Below are 17,354 nucleotides of genomic sequence, written 5' to 3' on the forward strand. Positions count from 1 at the left end.
TTTAGCTTGCTTTTCTTTATAACATGTGCTCTGATCAACATTTTCTCTGAGAGGCAGAACTTGAATGTGAGTTCATTAAAAAATTTCTAAAGGACAATTTTTTTCTTTTCCAATGGCTGGATAACAGATATTTCACACAGACACGGTGGAAAGCTATAGCCATATCCAACTATAAGGTATTCACGTTTTGAGAACACAGAGTGAACGCTACACTACTACCAGCATAGTCCACTCTTCATTCAACAAACAAAAAGTTTGGCAAATATGAGACTGCTATGCACAGGTACATTTCTCGGGTGGAGACACTCTTTCTGTTTGCTTGTGTGTGTGAGAAGGCATTACTGTTTCAATGAGAAAAATTGGTGAACCGCTTTGCAGTCCTTCCTTTTGAAATATATGATTTTTTTCCAAAAAGGCTTATGCCAGCATAAGAGGAAAGAGGAAAACAATATACAAGATGTAAAATCCTGCTGAACTAGAGGTCAGCAGTGTAAATTCTGAGTTCCAAGAAGTCAAGATGCACAAGTCAGTGAAGCTGGCAGGATTCACATTTCTTTCACATTAAATTATATAGCCTTCCCAGATTCCCAAAGGGAATTTAGGTATTTGTAAAATTCAAAATATTTAATACCTATTTGTGCCATGCCTAATGTAACAGTAATGTTTTGGTCCTTGAAGGTTTTTTTTTACCTTTTTTTTTAAAATCTCACCCTGTTTCTCCATATCATAGTGCTTGTTTTACTGAGTGTTGATACTATGCTAGCAGCTGGGGTCCCAAACTTATACCTTTGTCCAGCTGTACCTTGTACAGTACAAAAGTGTAAGTTCTGTCTACTGTGACTTACTACTTTTCCTTACAACACCAAAGATCAGTGTGAAAGTCCCCCTCAAATCCATACCACTCAATGACTGGAACACTGTATTTTTATAGTATAGGCAGGTAAATCCAGATGCTGGAAGCTCTGTTGACTTTACAGGCTTAAGGTTAAGCCTACTGACAGCCACTTCACAGATCATCTTTTTTCTGTGGATACCAAACACAGGAGGTCTGGCAGGACAGTTCTGCACTTTCCTGTTCGTACACCCCTACTTCTTTTTCCCCTTCCTACTGACCAAAAAAAGAAATGAGAATGAAAGGAAAACAAGGAGTCAGCAGACTGATTCTTAGAAAGACTTGAACTTCTGTACCATAGAGTTCAGTGTTACATTGGATGCTCACCAGTTTAGCAGTGCAGGTGGCTTTGGAAAAAGTCTACAGGTTCAATATGGCCAAGGAAAGGACATGACTTGATTAATGCTGAAGACCCCCACTGCAGCACATGAAAGTGTATCCTGTACCGAAAAATCATCCTTCAAAAGCTTGCAACCCAATTTGTAAGACACTAGATACAGAGTGATACAGGAAATAATTCACTCAGCAAAGTCAACAGGAGATTAATGGCAGGCCTAGATATGGAACCTTGATCTGATGCACAGCTATGTCCTACATGCAGTCCTGTAGTTTTATGAAATTTAACTTTACATCAAGAATAGAGTTTGCTGAAATGTCGCTTCACACCAAGAGTTTATCCTAAGTGAGAACAGAAATCCTCTCTACATCGTCTACTTTTTAAATGTACATCTTAGCATTTTTAAGACTTTTAATACTTGTGAATTAATACACTGAGAAGTAAGGTACTATAGCCTTGATGTCTCAGGGTAATTTGTTACCAACAGAAAAGGTAGATGTGATGAAAATACAATAAGCCTGTTAAGGGCAGAAAACTCTTTAAGTAAATATTTTCAGTTGGTTGCAGGTTTTTGAGGATCAACATTTGCCATTTGCCAAGGGCACAGAATCCCTGTAGTCAGACTTGCACAGTGTGGCTTTCATCCCAATTTTTAAAAGCTTCATTTATGAAGAAGGTGCACAGTGAGCAAATGGAGCTTTGCAATATGATCTTTGGAACAGTCAGCCAACAAACGGCATGTGACCTAAGCTTATAATTTACAGACTAAGTTGCCCAATTTAGGTATGTTCCCTATACATTTGTCATTCAAAACACAAGTGACAGAACTTAGAACCAATTAAGCCACAAAAAAAGTAAGCTTTAGCACTTTTTTTTTCATAAGCTTAAAAACTTTGAATACATACAACATATAAATATCTGGGCACAAAGGAAAAAGTATATAATCCAGTTTGTTCAGCACTAACTGCAGACCTATAAGCATGGCCATTACAATTAATCTCAAATGCTTCATAGGAAATCTTGTTCCATCCAATGTAGGCCCAGATATAAGGCAGCCAGTGAGAATGTTCACAGGAACAGATGTTTAAACAGAACATGGAAGGGCTAGTAAAATGGTTAGAGGCATGGAGAGATGTGTGTACATGAATGGATGAAAAGCATCAAGCACCAGCTCCAAGACTGGCAGCTGCATTGTCACCTCAGGTGGATGCACTGCACTGTGACACCCTATAGGGCCTGCCCTTGCATGACCTGTGCTCCTATGAATGCAGCTCAGGATGTAATGGGTGTCAGAGCAGTCATCACATTTTCCAAGTTAGAGGCCCATTCTATGCTAGGCTGTATTTTTTGCTGTCATTTTGGAGTCGTATACGGGATGAACTTCTACAAAATGCAGAGTGTGGATGGGTACATGTCGTTTTGTGTGTGTTCTCTTTGATGGAAGGAGAACTGTACAGCATATGTGGGTACTAAAATGATATGCATACTACTCCTGAAGAATGCAAGAATGAAATGGGAGGGGTGTAGCATGCAAGCTAGGAAGAATGAAAATAAGAACTGTCTTGGTTATCAGCAGAGCCATAAAGTTTTCCTTCCCATTTCTGTTATCAATCACTTCTTTTCCTGCAAAAGCCATCTGGAGATTCAAACAGCTATCTTAGCAGTTAATAAATTTATTCACGTATTCCAGTGTTTCTTCGGAATTACAGGATTAAAAATGATTTGTTAATGAAGACTGAGGTTGGTATCCACAGTGCCTGTATTCAAAAACCTGGGATATGTGCCTATCCAAAGCTGTATCTGTCCAAATCCTGAGAAAGGCAGCTGAGGTGACCTGTCACCGCAACATGAGGCATCACCTGCTGCAGCCGCTTCTGGACAGCCAGCTCTCCTCCTCCAGGCATGACGCCACACAGGTCCTCGTGTTCCCAGGCGGTTCGGTGTTGGTGGGCTCAGCCACGCTTCCCTCCTGGAGGCAGCATTTCCGAGGGTGGCCACAGGCCCGTGAGGGGTGCGGGGGTCCCCACAGGAGCAGCTGCGCTCGCAGCCAGCCTGCGGGTGACAGCTGAGCAAGCAGAAAGGCCACGCGAGGCGGTCTCTCTCGTGGCGTGTTTTTTCACGGTCAGGAGTTAGGGGCCGACCAGCCTCTCTCTTCCAGCTCCCCAGCCAGGGACATGCACAGCCCTTGCGCTGCGCGGAGCTGGGGAGGTTATTTTCTCGCTGAGGAAACGTTGTACAACAGGACACGAAATGGCATGGCGGGCGGGGCGCAGGGCTACGGCGCTGGGACGAGGCCGGGAGCCAGGGGCCTGCAGGCGGCGGGGGGCCGGGGCGCACAGCGAGCGGGGCTCCCGCCGCCCCGGGGGGTGCCGGCAGGCGGTGCCGGCCCGGCTCAGCGGGCGGGGGGACGCGGGCGAGGCCGCCGCGGGCCTGGGCCCGGGACCCGGCGCTGGGAGGTGGCGCCTCCCCGCTGCCATGGCAACGGCGTCGGGCCGCGCTGCGGCCGCGGGCGGGCGGCGGTTCGGCACCATGTCCTCCCTGGCCGTGGCCGAGCCCCCCGCCGCACGGGCGCCCTCTCGCCCCCCGGCCCGCTCCCCGGTTCTATCGCCGGCTTCGGGCCCCTCTCGCTGCGGCGGGGAACGGCGCAGGAACGCCTCACCCGCTGCCGCCGTCCAGGTGAGCTCCCCCGCGGCCAGGAGTCACCCGCAGCCACCGCCGGCCGAGAGGCGCTGGCCCGGCCCGGCCCGGCCCGCCCTGCCCCGGCTCGGCAGCCCCTGCCCCGGCCCGGCCCCGCTTGTCTTGGCCGCTGCGGCGGGCTGAGAACAGGCCCCGGTCTGTGCCGCACACAGCTGGCGTTACCCGCCCGAGGGCGGGGTCGTGTCGGTTCAACGCGGCGCTTTCACATTTCAAGGTTTAAGCTATTTTAAAGCACGGTCTTAAAAAAAAAAAAAAAATTAAAAAGTGTGACTTTTCCAGGATGGACAGTTAAGATCAGTGGATTTGAACCACGTCATCAAACTACTGGAAGATTCAGGCTCAGTAAGTAAGCGTGACACCTCGTTATTTCATTGCACAGGTAGGAATGGGGCTTAGGAAAATGGTCCGTACAGTTCCTTCAGCACCCACCCCAAACACACCAGATGGCGCCGGGGGCTGGGCCTGCAGAGCACAAAGCTGAAGTATCTGCTCTGGTGTTCGAACCCTTCTAGAGGTGGTCGTTGTAATACGGACTGGTATCAGTCATGTTTCTATATTTAAAAAATGGTATGTGTGTAAATGTCAGTATTTCCTCACACAGACACTTACAACAAACAAAAGACAAAAGCATGCACATTTAAAAACTAGACCTGCAAAATTTGTGGCTTAACTGAGAGTTTAACCTACAGCTAAGAAACATAAATACATTCAGAGTTACTGAAAGTATGTCAGGAATTCATGTAATTCTCCACGTTAACTGCTAACATTTATCCAGGGAGGTGATTTTAAGAGAAGGAGATAGACATGAAGTTCAGAGTTGAAGAACAAATATGACTGTCTACGCACACAAGAGAGCAGTATTGCGTGGACTTCCACAGACCTTTTGGTCTCCACAAAAAGATTTGGCAAACTAAATTCACTAAGCCATCAGTTACTTTTGATCTAAAAACCTAATAATTTATATTCTTACAACAAGAACTTGATCAAACACCACAGTTTAAGTTAGTTTCCCACAGAGAAGTAGTTTGTGTCTTTCCACCTTCTTTTGATAGAGCTTGATAGAATAAACTTACTGACTGAAGAAAAATGTGCTGAACCATACTGTTTCACTGCTTCTCTAAAGAGTGCAAGATATATGATAAAATGCCCTTAGGATTCTGGGCTTGTAGATTCCTGAAACAACTTTCTGGCCTGCCTCAAGTTGCAGTGCTCTTGCCCAGCATGGAAGTACTCAGAGGGGCTGGAATGAATGCTGCATATCACTGACACACCCTGACTGACATATCCTCATTTCAGTCGTTTTCAGTTTGAATTTGCAGACTTTTCTAGTGGTGGCAGAGCTCCACTCTAAGCCGCTTAGATCTACGTTTTTACGCATCCATGTCATGTATGACATAGATTTGGTTTTCATAGTTGTCTTTCACAGAATCCCAAAGAATTTAAGACACATTTGAATAAAAGAGTTTTTAAAAAGCCTCTTCAGTTACAAGAGTCCAGACTCCATACTTAGAAATGAGGCTTCATCAAGGAACTAATCCTGCTGCAAAGCACTTTCAGAATTTCATTGTGTCTTGTGATTCTTTAATCTAGTTTCCACTTTCATTTAAACTTAAAAGGGGATAAACATAATCATTTAATGTTCTAAGGTGAGCTGCAATTAAAACCTGCTTTTCGTTCTTTTACTTAAGAAAGATTTGGAAAAAGAGCAGCTGAAAACTCTCAAGAAGGTAGTCAAGCATTTTGAAAATGGGCTTGTATCCTTTGCCACTGTAGAATTCTGAAGTCATGGTGTTATATGGTAATACTCTTGACTTTTCAGCAAAGCATTTTGTGATGTGCCGTGCTTCCACATGGGGAGCAGTGGTGCTCCACATACATTCTCATCATTGGGCTTCTTGTGCATACATACCCAAGGTTGGTAGGTTAGCAAGGTTATTGGATGCTAGATTAGTTTGCTCCAAAATTCAGTAGAGGGATCTCACCTGTACAGTGGTTGAAAGTGTTCAAAATCTAATTAGTGTACTTCCAACTCAGAATAGACAAGCATAATAATTGTCATTACTTAAGAAGCAGCAGATGAAATTGCAATGACTATCAGTGAGGAGATATTTGAAAGAAAAATAAAGTCAGATTAATTTATCTGAAACTTTTTTTCATATTTACTGTACAAATGGAAAGGCTTCAAGTAATCAGAAGTACTAGGGAGCATGTAGACATAAGGAAAAACATAATTAATATCATATAGTTCAGCTAAATGCCACAGTGAAAAAGTGAAAAGCTATCACATTACTTCACAATTGAGTTATGGCTAAGTGTTTACAGGCAGTTTCCACGAATCAGTGGATTGGTAGTAACTTCTCAGTCTCACTATTATTCAGTTTTGATCTTGTGCCTCTACTGTAATTTAGATAATCTAAATATGTGTTTGGGTCCAGATTTTCAATCACTTGGGATTACAGTGGGAAAGAATTTAAAATACCTCAAGGCTATCTCAGAATTTAGATAGGTAAATCTGACACTGAGATATAAAAATTTTTTGTCCTGTATTTTTAGATATTCAGTGCTGAACTTGCAGTGAGTTTAGCTGATCAGAAATCTAAATCAGATTTGTGAGAATTGTACTTCTGTAAAAGTAATGCTGCTTCAAAAAGCCAAAGTATTGACTCATGTGCTCATTTTAGACATCTAATTTTGTTAAAGCACTGGCCTTGTTTTTTCTTGGTTTTGTCTTTGAAGTATGAGGAATACAGTTTTCAACTTCTGCTTCTGTTCCACAGCAGTACAGTCAATCTGATTTCCTTAACTTTAAATTAAAAGCCCCTTAAGGATTTAGCACAAATTATCGAAATTCTTAAGCTGTGTGCAGAAAAAATGAATGAACAGGAAGCTTTTACTGAGCCTTTATGTGAACTTATTGAATTATGTGGGTAAGTATTTCAGCCCTTCTTTTAGAGATTGAAACATTTATTAACATGTTCATACGTTTTCTAGGGCAACTGGCATATCCATACAGCATTGATCGACAAGGCTTCTAGATCTGCAAGGCATCTATTGTATCACCCTTCCTTTTCATGAACTGTGTTTTCCTTGAGTCTAATTTCATGAGTTGGCATGAAAGAGGGACCGGACCCATTTTAGCAGTTCAGTATCTCTGAAGCTACCTATTACGTATTCAAAACTGTGTTGTGATTGTCCCCAGCTTGCTTGGAAGCAATTCCCCAAGGTGTCTTACTGCCTGAGTAAGTTGTTCTGGGACTGCTGGCCTCAAAAGATTCAGCAGCCAAGTCCTGCTGAGGTATGTTTTGCCATTTCAAACAAACTCTCTGAGTTTAAAAATCTGAGGTAAAGACACTTTAATGCCTGAAGATAAGCTTTATGAAATAACAAGCCGTATTGCAGAAGAGAAAGAACCACAACAATTCGAGGATTTGGAATTTATAATTACTTGAAAAATATATTGCATGAACTTCTGGTCATCTATCTCCATTGTCATACTATACTTTATTTATAGAATAGAGTTTAGGTGTTATCCACACTTGTCAATAGTTTTCTCCTCCTCAACAGTTTAATATAAAGTTACTTACAGAATGCTTGTAACTACAGTTACTCCTGTATTTAATTATAATTGGAGAGAGTAAGGAAGGGAAAAATTATGCCAGACACAAAACGAGTCACATAGAAACCAGATATTCAAACAGGTTTTTGCATACCTTCCTCTCAGCTGTTAGCTTTAACAAGCATAGAACTTCTCAGCCGAGTATTTTATTTCCCCGAGCACCGTCAGCTGTACTGCTTTCCTCTGCTGCCACACAGTGGAGAATGCGAAAGGACATCACGAAGTTTCTTTTTCTTTGGCAGAAGGGACACAAAACTGAGATTGAGTGTATAAAATCGATAAAATGTAGTTGTGAGTAAGGCTTTTTGTCTCTTAAAGCAGTTCAGCAATAATCACGGGTTTTGCAATGGATATATGTTGGAAGATTGCACCCTTGGGTTTTGCTTCAATTTCTGCACTATGGAAATTCCACCACAATTCACTGCTGCTTCATATGACAAAGAGAAGCCTGTAACTAGAGGGAGGGGCTATTATTTAAAATTTTCTTTCAGATACTAGAACTTCTGTAGTAAAATTTTCCACTCTTTCATAACTGCTTCTGTTTACATGTCTTCTTCCCACTTCTTTCAATGGCTGTTTCTTCCCCCCTCCCCCCCCATTTATTCCATTATTTGCTCTCGCCTTTCTTTTTCTCTGACTGTGTTTACAGAGGTTAACCTACTGGAAAGCTGGTTCTACACTGAGCTGCAGAGACCTTAGCATAATATTCTAATGTTTAATGTTGGAGAATTTTAGCACTTACATGTTTATGTTAAATTTATTTTTTAAAGTGTTATTGAATATTTCTTACTATCCTGTTTTTAAAAATATATTTGTCATTGGGCTATTTGGAGTCAGTTTATTGGTTTTATTTTTATCTATTTCAAGAGGTTTGCCCAGGGGATATGATCCTTTTTTTGCACCTCTGCACATGTCTATGCATAGTCTAGCTCTACAATAGCCTGATAGTGCCTAGATTCCAGTATTTAATCTTCCACATTTAAATGGCATCTGTTTATTTACTGTGTTTTATTGTATCAAATATGAATTACAGAGATATTGTCTATGAACATGTACCACTAATTGCCAGATTATGGACTTTTCGATCTAGAATCAACACTGCGAAGGATATATTTGTCCTAGGAAAAGTGTCCTTATTTGCAAAAAATGTCGAGGAACAAGAGAAAAAACTATTGAGCTTTCCTAGTGACTTGATTAATGTGTTGTTCTGCAGTGTTTTAAGCATAGTTGTAATATTTTTAAATTTCATTTTTCAGGTTACCATTTCAAAAAAAGAAATTATCTGATGAAGTAAGCTATTCCAAGGCAGTTTCAAAATCCATTGCACAACTGGGTGAGTGTAAACTGGTATGCCACAATTAAATTATTATTATTCCATAATAAAATGAACTGTATTATTAGCACAATTTTAATTTCTTGTTACCTCCATAGTAAAGCTAAGTAATTTCTTTCACTTATTCATTCAGTCCTCTATGCTTTTTAGTACTAGAAACCATTCTTACTTAGCTTTGCAGCTAACCTACAGGTTAGCTAGCAGAATTACGTATATGCCAGTGTCAAAAGCTATGTGAGATAACTTTATCAGTACAACTGAACAACTAAACCAGTCTATAGCCTGTTTCATTTCATGTTGCTCTGAGAAATTGGTGTATTACTGTAACAACTGGAGCCTGGGATAAGAGGAACGTGGATCCTTCCTGCTTCTTTGAAACCAAATGGAAGAAACAAGTGAGAAACAGTAACTCCTGATTCCCAGCTCAAAGCTTTGAAACCCCAAAACCTGAGACTTACCATCTACAAAGGCAAAACAGAAGTCAGTTTAGTGCCACGCCTTGCTAGGAGTAGCAGTTTCTGACTTGAGCTTCCTGCTGCATCTGAGCCGTGAGCTTCTATTTTTCAGAAATCTGTTTTAAGAGAGCTGTTGAGGAGAAGGTATCAAAAGTCACATCTTAATGTCACTGGACCTCTTAGTACCAAAATATCTTTTTATGACCTTGCATGTCATATTTGTGATTTTCAAAGAAGATAATGCAAGCACTGTAGGTTAAAAAGACTTCCAAATAGAGCACAAGTGATATATCAGCTCACTTAATGGTAAGATTTAAATGATAAAGAGGTAGCACAATCAGACTATCACACATGAGAAAAAAGATGTTTCTTGAAATGGGTGAGAAAGTATTTTTAGAAGTCTTTATTTTCACAGGTCCAAGTAGATAGCAGAATGGCCTTCTGGTTTCAGATAGTTCCAGGTTCTTTTCAGAGTAGCATGCCTAAAAAGACACTAAAATCTGAAAGATGATTTATATTATCCATCTTAGGCACTGTTAGCTCTCAATGGAATTCTCTTTAAAGGATCTTCTTCTGTGCTCCGTCTATGTCATATCATGTCTGCTAGAAGAAAAGTTTCTGACATGTAACAATGACAACAGTCTAGTGTAGTAGCTTTCTTCTGAATTCAACAACTTCTGGAATAACATCCAGTCTCTTACAAGGGTCTGCAGCCATAAAGCAGAGGAGGTCGCTTTTTGATAAACCCTGTGCTACTCCTCTAAGACCTTTGTCCTCTTCAGTGTGGAAGTCCCTGTCCCTTGAGTATTTTAATCAAACTCTGCATGAAATGACAGATTTGTAGGGGGTATGACCAAAGGAAACACTAGATACTGTAAACGGAAGTGTTAAGATAACTTTCTTAAAAAATTATAAACTTTGTAAATTACTTTTTTTTTTTTTTCTGTTTCTAACAGGTTCTTTGATGAGAGTGCCAAGCTCTCAAGTTAGAATACAAATCTGTAAGTGTGTTGTTAGCTTTTATAATACAGAACTCCCAAGAAAACTACTTTCAGGTAAAGCACAGTATTTTCAAGTGTGGCAAGAAATCGAGTGTTTATGATCCCAGCAACTTTGAAATGGCTCTTTTAATTAGCTGTGGATTATTTTTTCTTTATAACTATAGTTACCATATCTCATATATTAAATATACAGCATTAGCTAGCATGCAATTAAAGTTTTTGCAGGAATATGTACTCAAAACCTGAAATTAGTTCATCAATGTACAAGGAATTAATTATTACCTTTATGAGATCTAGAAAATGTGAAGTGGTTACAAGTTCTCTGAGACATGGATAATGGAAGAAGAAAGAGTGGTTAGGATCAGAACATAAGGGAAAGGTTATTTTCAACTTTGTATATGTAGCCTGCAGAGAAGCAGCTCCGGTTTCACTTGTGTTGCTTGTGAGGGATAGATCTGAGCCCATCTAAATTTGATTGAATTCATATTATATGGACACATTTAACTGTAGGCTTTGAATAAATTGTGTGACTTGTCTCTGCAGAAAGAGGCTGATGATGCATTCATATGACCTCAGGCATGATCCTCTGGTATTACAGATAGGCATGCAAACTGTCATCGGAATCCACTACTATTTATTCCTTTGACCCTTATGATAGTGCCAGAGGCTGTTATCAGGCAAAGTCAGTCATGGATCTTCTCCTAGAGGGGCACAGGATCACATGCTGTGAGACAGCGCTAGATTTATAGGGAGCCATGCTATAGATGAACATTGTCACAGTGTGGATCCAGAGGGCAGGTGAGGGAGCATGCTGAATGTCAGTGTGCTCCTTTGCAGTGTTCCGACAGCATGGCACTAGTTCCTGTGCCCTCTTGCTAGTTTTCATTTATTTTAGGAGGCCTAAAGAACCTGCAGCTGCAACAGCCCTCACAAGATTCTAGAAATATGAAAATGTATAAATTTGGGTTTACCTTACAAACAAGACTCAAATCCTGCAAGCAGCTATGTGTGCATTTAGTTGTATATATGTAAAGAATTCCATCAAGATAAGTGAATGTTAAATATCAAGAGATTTTATTCTTCTCCAGATTTAGAAAATAAAGTGTTATCTCAAAAATGAATAAAGTATTTTAGTTTGGGTTTTTTTAGTCAAATTCTTCATCTCTAAGCAAATATGTAAATCTTGCCAAAGTTTGATCCTGCAGAGTTCTCTCTCTTACCTGTAAAGTAATACCCTTAGAGCCTATCAGAGTTTTTGCTTAGTTAAAACTTGTTTCACCACATGCATTATCTGCATTTATCAATCCTGCATTTCATGTAATTTGATATATATATTTTTAAGCTATTTAAGATAAACTTTGCTTTCATGAGTTAGCATATATAAATATAAATTTATTTTCTCAGTGCTTCCCCTTCCCCATAATTCAGTAATGAAGTATGGATTTGCTTATGCATGGACAAAATTAAGAACAGGAACACATTAGAAAGTCAAGCTTAGAAATCTAAGGTTGGATTCACATATTTTCAGTAATATAGTAATAAAGGCATAAATTCTCTAGTAATTAGGCTGCAGAAGATAACTAGGTCCTGCGCCAACAACTTACTGCATGAACTGAAGAAGTTTTTTCACCTTTCTGTAACCTTGCTGGTTCTTTCATTCTGTAAATTCTAGGAAACAATTAGTTTGTTTATATAGCATTTTAGTCTCTCTGAGGGTAAGACTGTTGGATATGCTTTAGGCACTATTAATACTCAGATACAAGAAAAGCCATCTCTTATTTATTGGATTGGTTTTTCAATTGGCTTTAGGACTAAGGAAATATGATACTCGGTTCTCAATCCTTTCTTGAGAAAGGGTGAATATTTTGTGAAGTAATGAAAATTCTGAATATTTACTGCATTATGACTGAAGCTATTGTATGTGCAGGTTACCAGCCAACAAGTGCAAACTACAAAATTCAGATGGCTGAATTAGGAGGATTAGCAGAAGCTCTAGTTTTGTCTCTAGCATTAGTTGAAAATCAACTTACCGAAAAGTTGTGGGTACTTAAAGCTCTCCAGCATCTCTCCAGATCTGGTTAGTACAAACTATTCTTTCAACTATCTCAATACCTCTGATCTTAGATCACTTGTTCTCTGAACATGCCTAAAACAATTACTGACCTACAGGTAATTAATTATCCAGATTTTCATAATTTCAGGAGTAAACTGCAGACTTATGATGAAGGCCCAAGCAGCCCGCATACTCTGTTTGTACCTAAATGGTGTTGATCCCTCAGGACAGCTGGTGTTCCATTCCTCAGAAATTCTATGGAACCTGTTAGAAAACACCTCAAAAGAAGAAGTTGTTAATCAGCTCAGTAGCTTGGAATGTGTAAAGTAAGTACAGAGAAACATTTTATGGAGACATCTAAAGCGTTGCTATTGTGTAGCATTTTGTTTGAAATGAATTGAGAGAAAATACAGATGGAGAATGGTGGTGTCTCATTAAGTCCTCATAAGGTTTCAGTGTTAACACATCTGATTCTCCAGAATGGAAGCACTACTTGATCAGACCTTACAGCCAAGCAGCCTATGATTTAGACCCCTCAGGCATCTCTTTCAGCAAGTCAGATAGCACTGTGGCCTGTGAGATGCCTGGAAATTATATATGATCCAAGAGGTGCCTGCTGGGTAGCTTTCAAACTCAGTGGCCAGGATCCATCTAAAAGCACATCCAGTCAACTTCAAAACTATTTCATTGTCAAGCCTCTCTATATTTCATGAATACAGTGATCCGCTACCAGTTGTTTCTGTTACAGGGTAAGAGGGAGTTCAAGGTGCTCTGCTGCATAATGCAGGAGGTATAGGCCTATCTATTCCTTTGTATGATGAAGTTATTTACACCATTTTCAAGCTCACGTTAGGCCCAGTAGGCCAGTATTACTGCACTGTTGAAATGCTGATGTTATAAAATTAGTAGGAAACTATGCTATGTTATACAAAGCTTAGTTCTAGATCCTTTGCTGGTGCAAGTGACACTGATTTTACTATTTAGGGTTAGACCATTTCTTCTCAATAATAATTCAAAAATATTGAGTTCCATGCATGAGTAAATACTATATCTTTCTATTAATTAATTACAACACATACAGTGGAAGGTGCAATTTGTAATAACATACACTTTGCATCTATGCTTAAATTTGGTGTCTGGAGGTACACGTAAGAATCCATTTCATAATAAAGTTTTAAGTTATTTCTCTTGCAGTTAAACCCTAAGGCTTTGAAAAGGATAGTGTTGAATAAGGATTCATATACCTAGAGCTGTTTAAAATTAGAATATGAAAAGAAAAGATAAAATGCATTTCACTTTCTTTTAAGTGCTTTGAAAGAAGTATTTGTAGATCTTCTCATGCATGGTTTCCGGCATTACGATTGCCAGCTACGGAATGACCTCTTGGTGGTTGCCACATTACTAGCTGAAAATCCTGAAGCATCTATGATTGTAAGTATTTATAGTTATATTCCAGAGACTAATAACTTCTCCTTTGATATTATATACTCAGTATTTTTTGCCCATTAGGGCTCTAGTATTTGTTCTATTCTGACTCCAGTGCTTCCTTTTTCTTAGATTTGCTGAGCAAGAAACCATTTCTCTTTCTGCAATTCCCCCTCCCTCAAAGAGACTCCAGATCTGTAGGTCATTATTCTGGAGTACTAGCATCAACCTTACTTAATACTTTAAAAACTACACCAACGCTATTCATGTGCAAAAGTTAATGCTAACTCTTGTATACTTGTGCAGATTCTCAGATGTGCTATTCTGTTATAAGGAGTTTTGCACTAAATCTCTTCTGCTGTTTGAGGATGTAGGAGTACAGGCTATATTCAAATGGCTCAAATTCAACTGAAATATCTGTGCCTTATAACCAGACACAAGAAGGATCCTCCAAAAATCATCTCAGAACCCCTAAATAAAAAGCTGAGAAAATAATTACTTAGATCCAGTTAATAAGAGACACGTAAGACTAGGTCACATAAATGTAGTCCGGAATGCATTATCATGACTTGCCTAAAAAGCAGGTGACTCATTCTTCTGTAATATTCCAGAATTTTTATGAGGAAACTAGAGAGAAGTTAACTTTTAATAGATGTTAATGTTCTTTTATTGTTTTGTTTTACAGCTGAGGTTTAGAACATCATTTAAAGTTGTGACACACATACTGAAAAATTAAGCAACCAGATTCCTGTAGATCTATTGGCCATTCAGGAATGGATTACTTCAGGGAATTAATTTCTCAACTTGAGTAGAAGTTTCCCAATTGGCTGCATTACTAAATAAATTTTATAGTCTGCAATGAAGATTACAGTTTTTTCATTCAGGCTTTCCATTTTGTCACTAACGATTATGAAATGTCTGTTATACTATTGCAGCAACATACTTGATGTCTAAAACATTCAAATTGTTTATTTGGCTGTATAAGCAGGGCAGTTTTTTCCTACAAGATAAGCTTTTAATTCCTTATACTCCTTATACTACAAGGAAGTAAAATTGTTTATGAAGAAAAAAATGAAAATGTTTTAATTTAGATTCTGTGTTCTCAGCCTCCCTAGATATTTTACAAGGTATAAATATCAAGTAGACAAAAACATTAACATTACCATTGAATCCTGCCTTGTAGGTAATACCAGAGAAATTTTCATCTGAATGTTCTTTTTTTGTCTTAATATACTACCCAAGCAACTTCAGAAAACTCAGTCTTGTATTTAACATAATTCAGAAAACAGCATAGGAATCTGAGCCTTTGAAAAGGGAAATCATCTTCTCACTACAAGTAAACTGGAAAATATATGTCAAGTAAAGCTTATGTTGATATTAATTACTATTATTTCTGTGTTAAAACAAAACTTTATGTTTGGTAATTGCTGACTGGTTTCCATCTGAATTTTCATTCATCAGCAAGGAAAATAATAAGTTATAATGTTGGGGTTTATTTAACCACTTTGCAATGAGTTTGTACAGAGAATATAGATACTATAGAGACAAAAGCTAATAGGCAATATAGTTGTGTACTCCAGTATTTTCTTTAAAATTACTTTTGCAATATTTTCCTGATTGTTAAAATCATTTGGGTTTATGCTAACTTCCAGATCTAGGCCAAACAAATCAGATCAAAGCTTTTTGGGGATGCATCTAAAAAGCTGTTGCAAAACTAATAGAACTGTTTGATTCTGCTGGAGTGTCTGTGTAGTGTTGTGTGAGCTCTGCTCCTGTTGAGAGCTCATGGAAAGCTCTGTGGTGGCTTTGCTGGAGTACTGAGGCCAAGTTAATGTATTTTGTTGCTCAAGAAGAGCAGTGTGCTGGTAACCACGGCTTCTAATCACCTCAGAAACAAAGCCTCTAGTGTGCTGCATAGACACCCGCTGGTCTCAGTCCTATCCACAGTTATATTAGACATAACTTCCTTCTGTTAGCTCTCCAGGAGCTGTAAATTACAAGATTTTATTTTCTGAATTGTTAGTATGTAATATTTCTAAATGCATGTTGCTCATACATGCAGTTTTCTTGTGCTTATTTGTAAATGCACTAAAGTTCAACCTAAGTGCTTTAGTATGCACAGCTGAAGGCATAAAATCTTAGGGGTTTTGTGATAACTGACAACCCTGATGTCTAAACTTACACGTGCACAAACGAATTTTAAAAAACACAACTCTTTTAACAGTACTGAGAAAAGAGTTTTCATGTGTGGCAGATTATAGTAGTGAATACCCATACAAGTTCAGGCTTGTACTGAATGAGACGTGTATTTAACTAATTGTACCCTTAGGACTGTAGTTAGTATTGTACAATGGTCAAATGCTTGATCTCTTCTTTGATAAAATTCTGTTTATTCTGCCATACGTTAAACTCGGTGTTCTGAAGAAAAAAGCAAAACTAGAATTCAATCTTAAGTTGTAATTTTGCTGCAATTTAATTTATTTATGTTTTTTAATACCTATTAGGAAAGTGGATTTGCAGAGCTCTTAATAGCACTTGCAACATTTACTGAAGGTAAGAGATTTCATACTGCATAATTACACTGTTTTGACTTTCCATGATGATTTTTTTGTAACTTGTCTACAATTTCCTCCATAGTTAAAATTCCCAATCCCTTGGTAAAAGCTGTTAAACTTACCTACTCTTATGAGGACTTTGAGCTGAAGAAGTTACTATTTAATATAATAAGAGTCCTTTCTAAAGACCCATGTGCTGTACAGGTAAGTTTTAACAGAACAGAAGATAAAACAAGTGGGGAAAAAAAACAAGGGGGGTGGGAGCAGGGCAGAAGTCAGAAGAATCACAGGAATATTATTTAGCTGTCCATCTGGCATAGTCCAATAGACAGCTCCAAATCAATAATTCATACATAACTTTAGACCAAGTTCTGCTGTTTGAAAGCAGCATACAGTTTCTGTTTTAGAAAAGTTACAAACCTAGACCATGCTAGGAAAATTACCTGTCAAGTGATTGCAAAGCATTACTGAAATACATGTGAAAAACATAATAAAGTTTAACACATCACAGTCTGTGGGAATGCTACAGGATATAAACAGTTTATCTGTACTGGCAGTACATGCATCACATACTTTCTCAATAAAAAATAATTTTCATAGTGTAACAGGTAAGATTGAGTAACTGCTTTAGATTTTTCTTATTGGCATGCAAAACCTGTAAGATGTCTCTCTTTCTCTTTTGTCTTGACTGCAGCTTCTCAGTGAAAGTGATGTGATGCCAGCTTTGCTTTATTATGTAAAACCAAACCAAAAGCCTGGATTTCATGACTGGTCTGCTGCCCAGTATGAAGAATTACAGCTTCATGCAATTGCTATTTTAGCTTCAGTGGCTCCCTTGTTAGTAGATAAATATTTGTCCTGCCAAGCGAATACCCTTCTCCTTGTGTTTCTAGAATGGTGTATAGGCCAAGGTCAGTAGGTGCTCATGGCTGTCATACACAGTAACCTCAAAACACAACTCAACTGAACTTATTCTTTGACAAGAGGGAA

At 38.9% G+C, this 17,354-nt stretch overlaps 1 protein-coding gene across 1 annotated transcript in view; it reads left to right on the forward strand.

Annotated features, from left to right (window-relative positions):
- Positions 1-75: 75 nt before the first annotated feature.
- CFAP69 (cilia and flagella associated protein 69) overlaps positions 76-17,354 on the forward strand; it is a 63,204-nt gene continuing 45,925 nt past the window's right edge. The window contains exons 1-12 of the mRNA XM_080383217.1: positions 76-3,905; positions 4,206-4,268; positions 5,615-5,680; positions 6,744-6,853; positions 8,799-8,875; positions 10,287-10,385; positions 12,259-12,408; positions 12,533-12,710; positions 13,692-13,815; positions 16,314-16,362; positions 16,447-16,568; positions 17,059-17,275. Of these exons, the coding sequence (XP_080239343.1) occupies positions 3,480-3,905; positions 4,206-4,268; positions 5,615-5,680; positions 6,744-6,853; positions 8,799-8,875; positions 10,287-10,385; positions 12,259-12,408; positions 12,533-12,710; positions 13,692-13,815; positions 16,314-16,362; positions 16,447-16,568; positions 17,059-17,275 (1,681 nt within the window). The 5' untranslated portion in view covers positions 76-3,479. The remainder of the gene's footprint in view (positions 3,906-4,205; positions 4,269-5,614; positions 5,681-6,743; positions 6,854-8,798; positions 8,876-10,286; positions 10,386-12,258; positions 12,409-12,532; positions 12,711-13,691; positions 13,816-16,313; positions 16,363-16,446; positions 16,569-17,058; positions 17,276-17,354) is intronic.

The sequence above is a fragment of the Falco punctatus genome, assembly GCF_963210335.1.
Source record: "Falco punctatus genome assembly, chromosome: 4".
NCBI classification, from domain to species: domain Eukaryota; kingdom Metazoa; phylum Chordata; class Aves; order Falconiformes; family Falconidae; genus Falco; species Falco punctatus.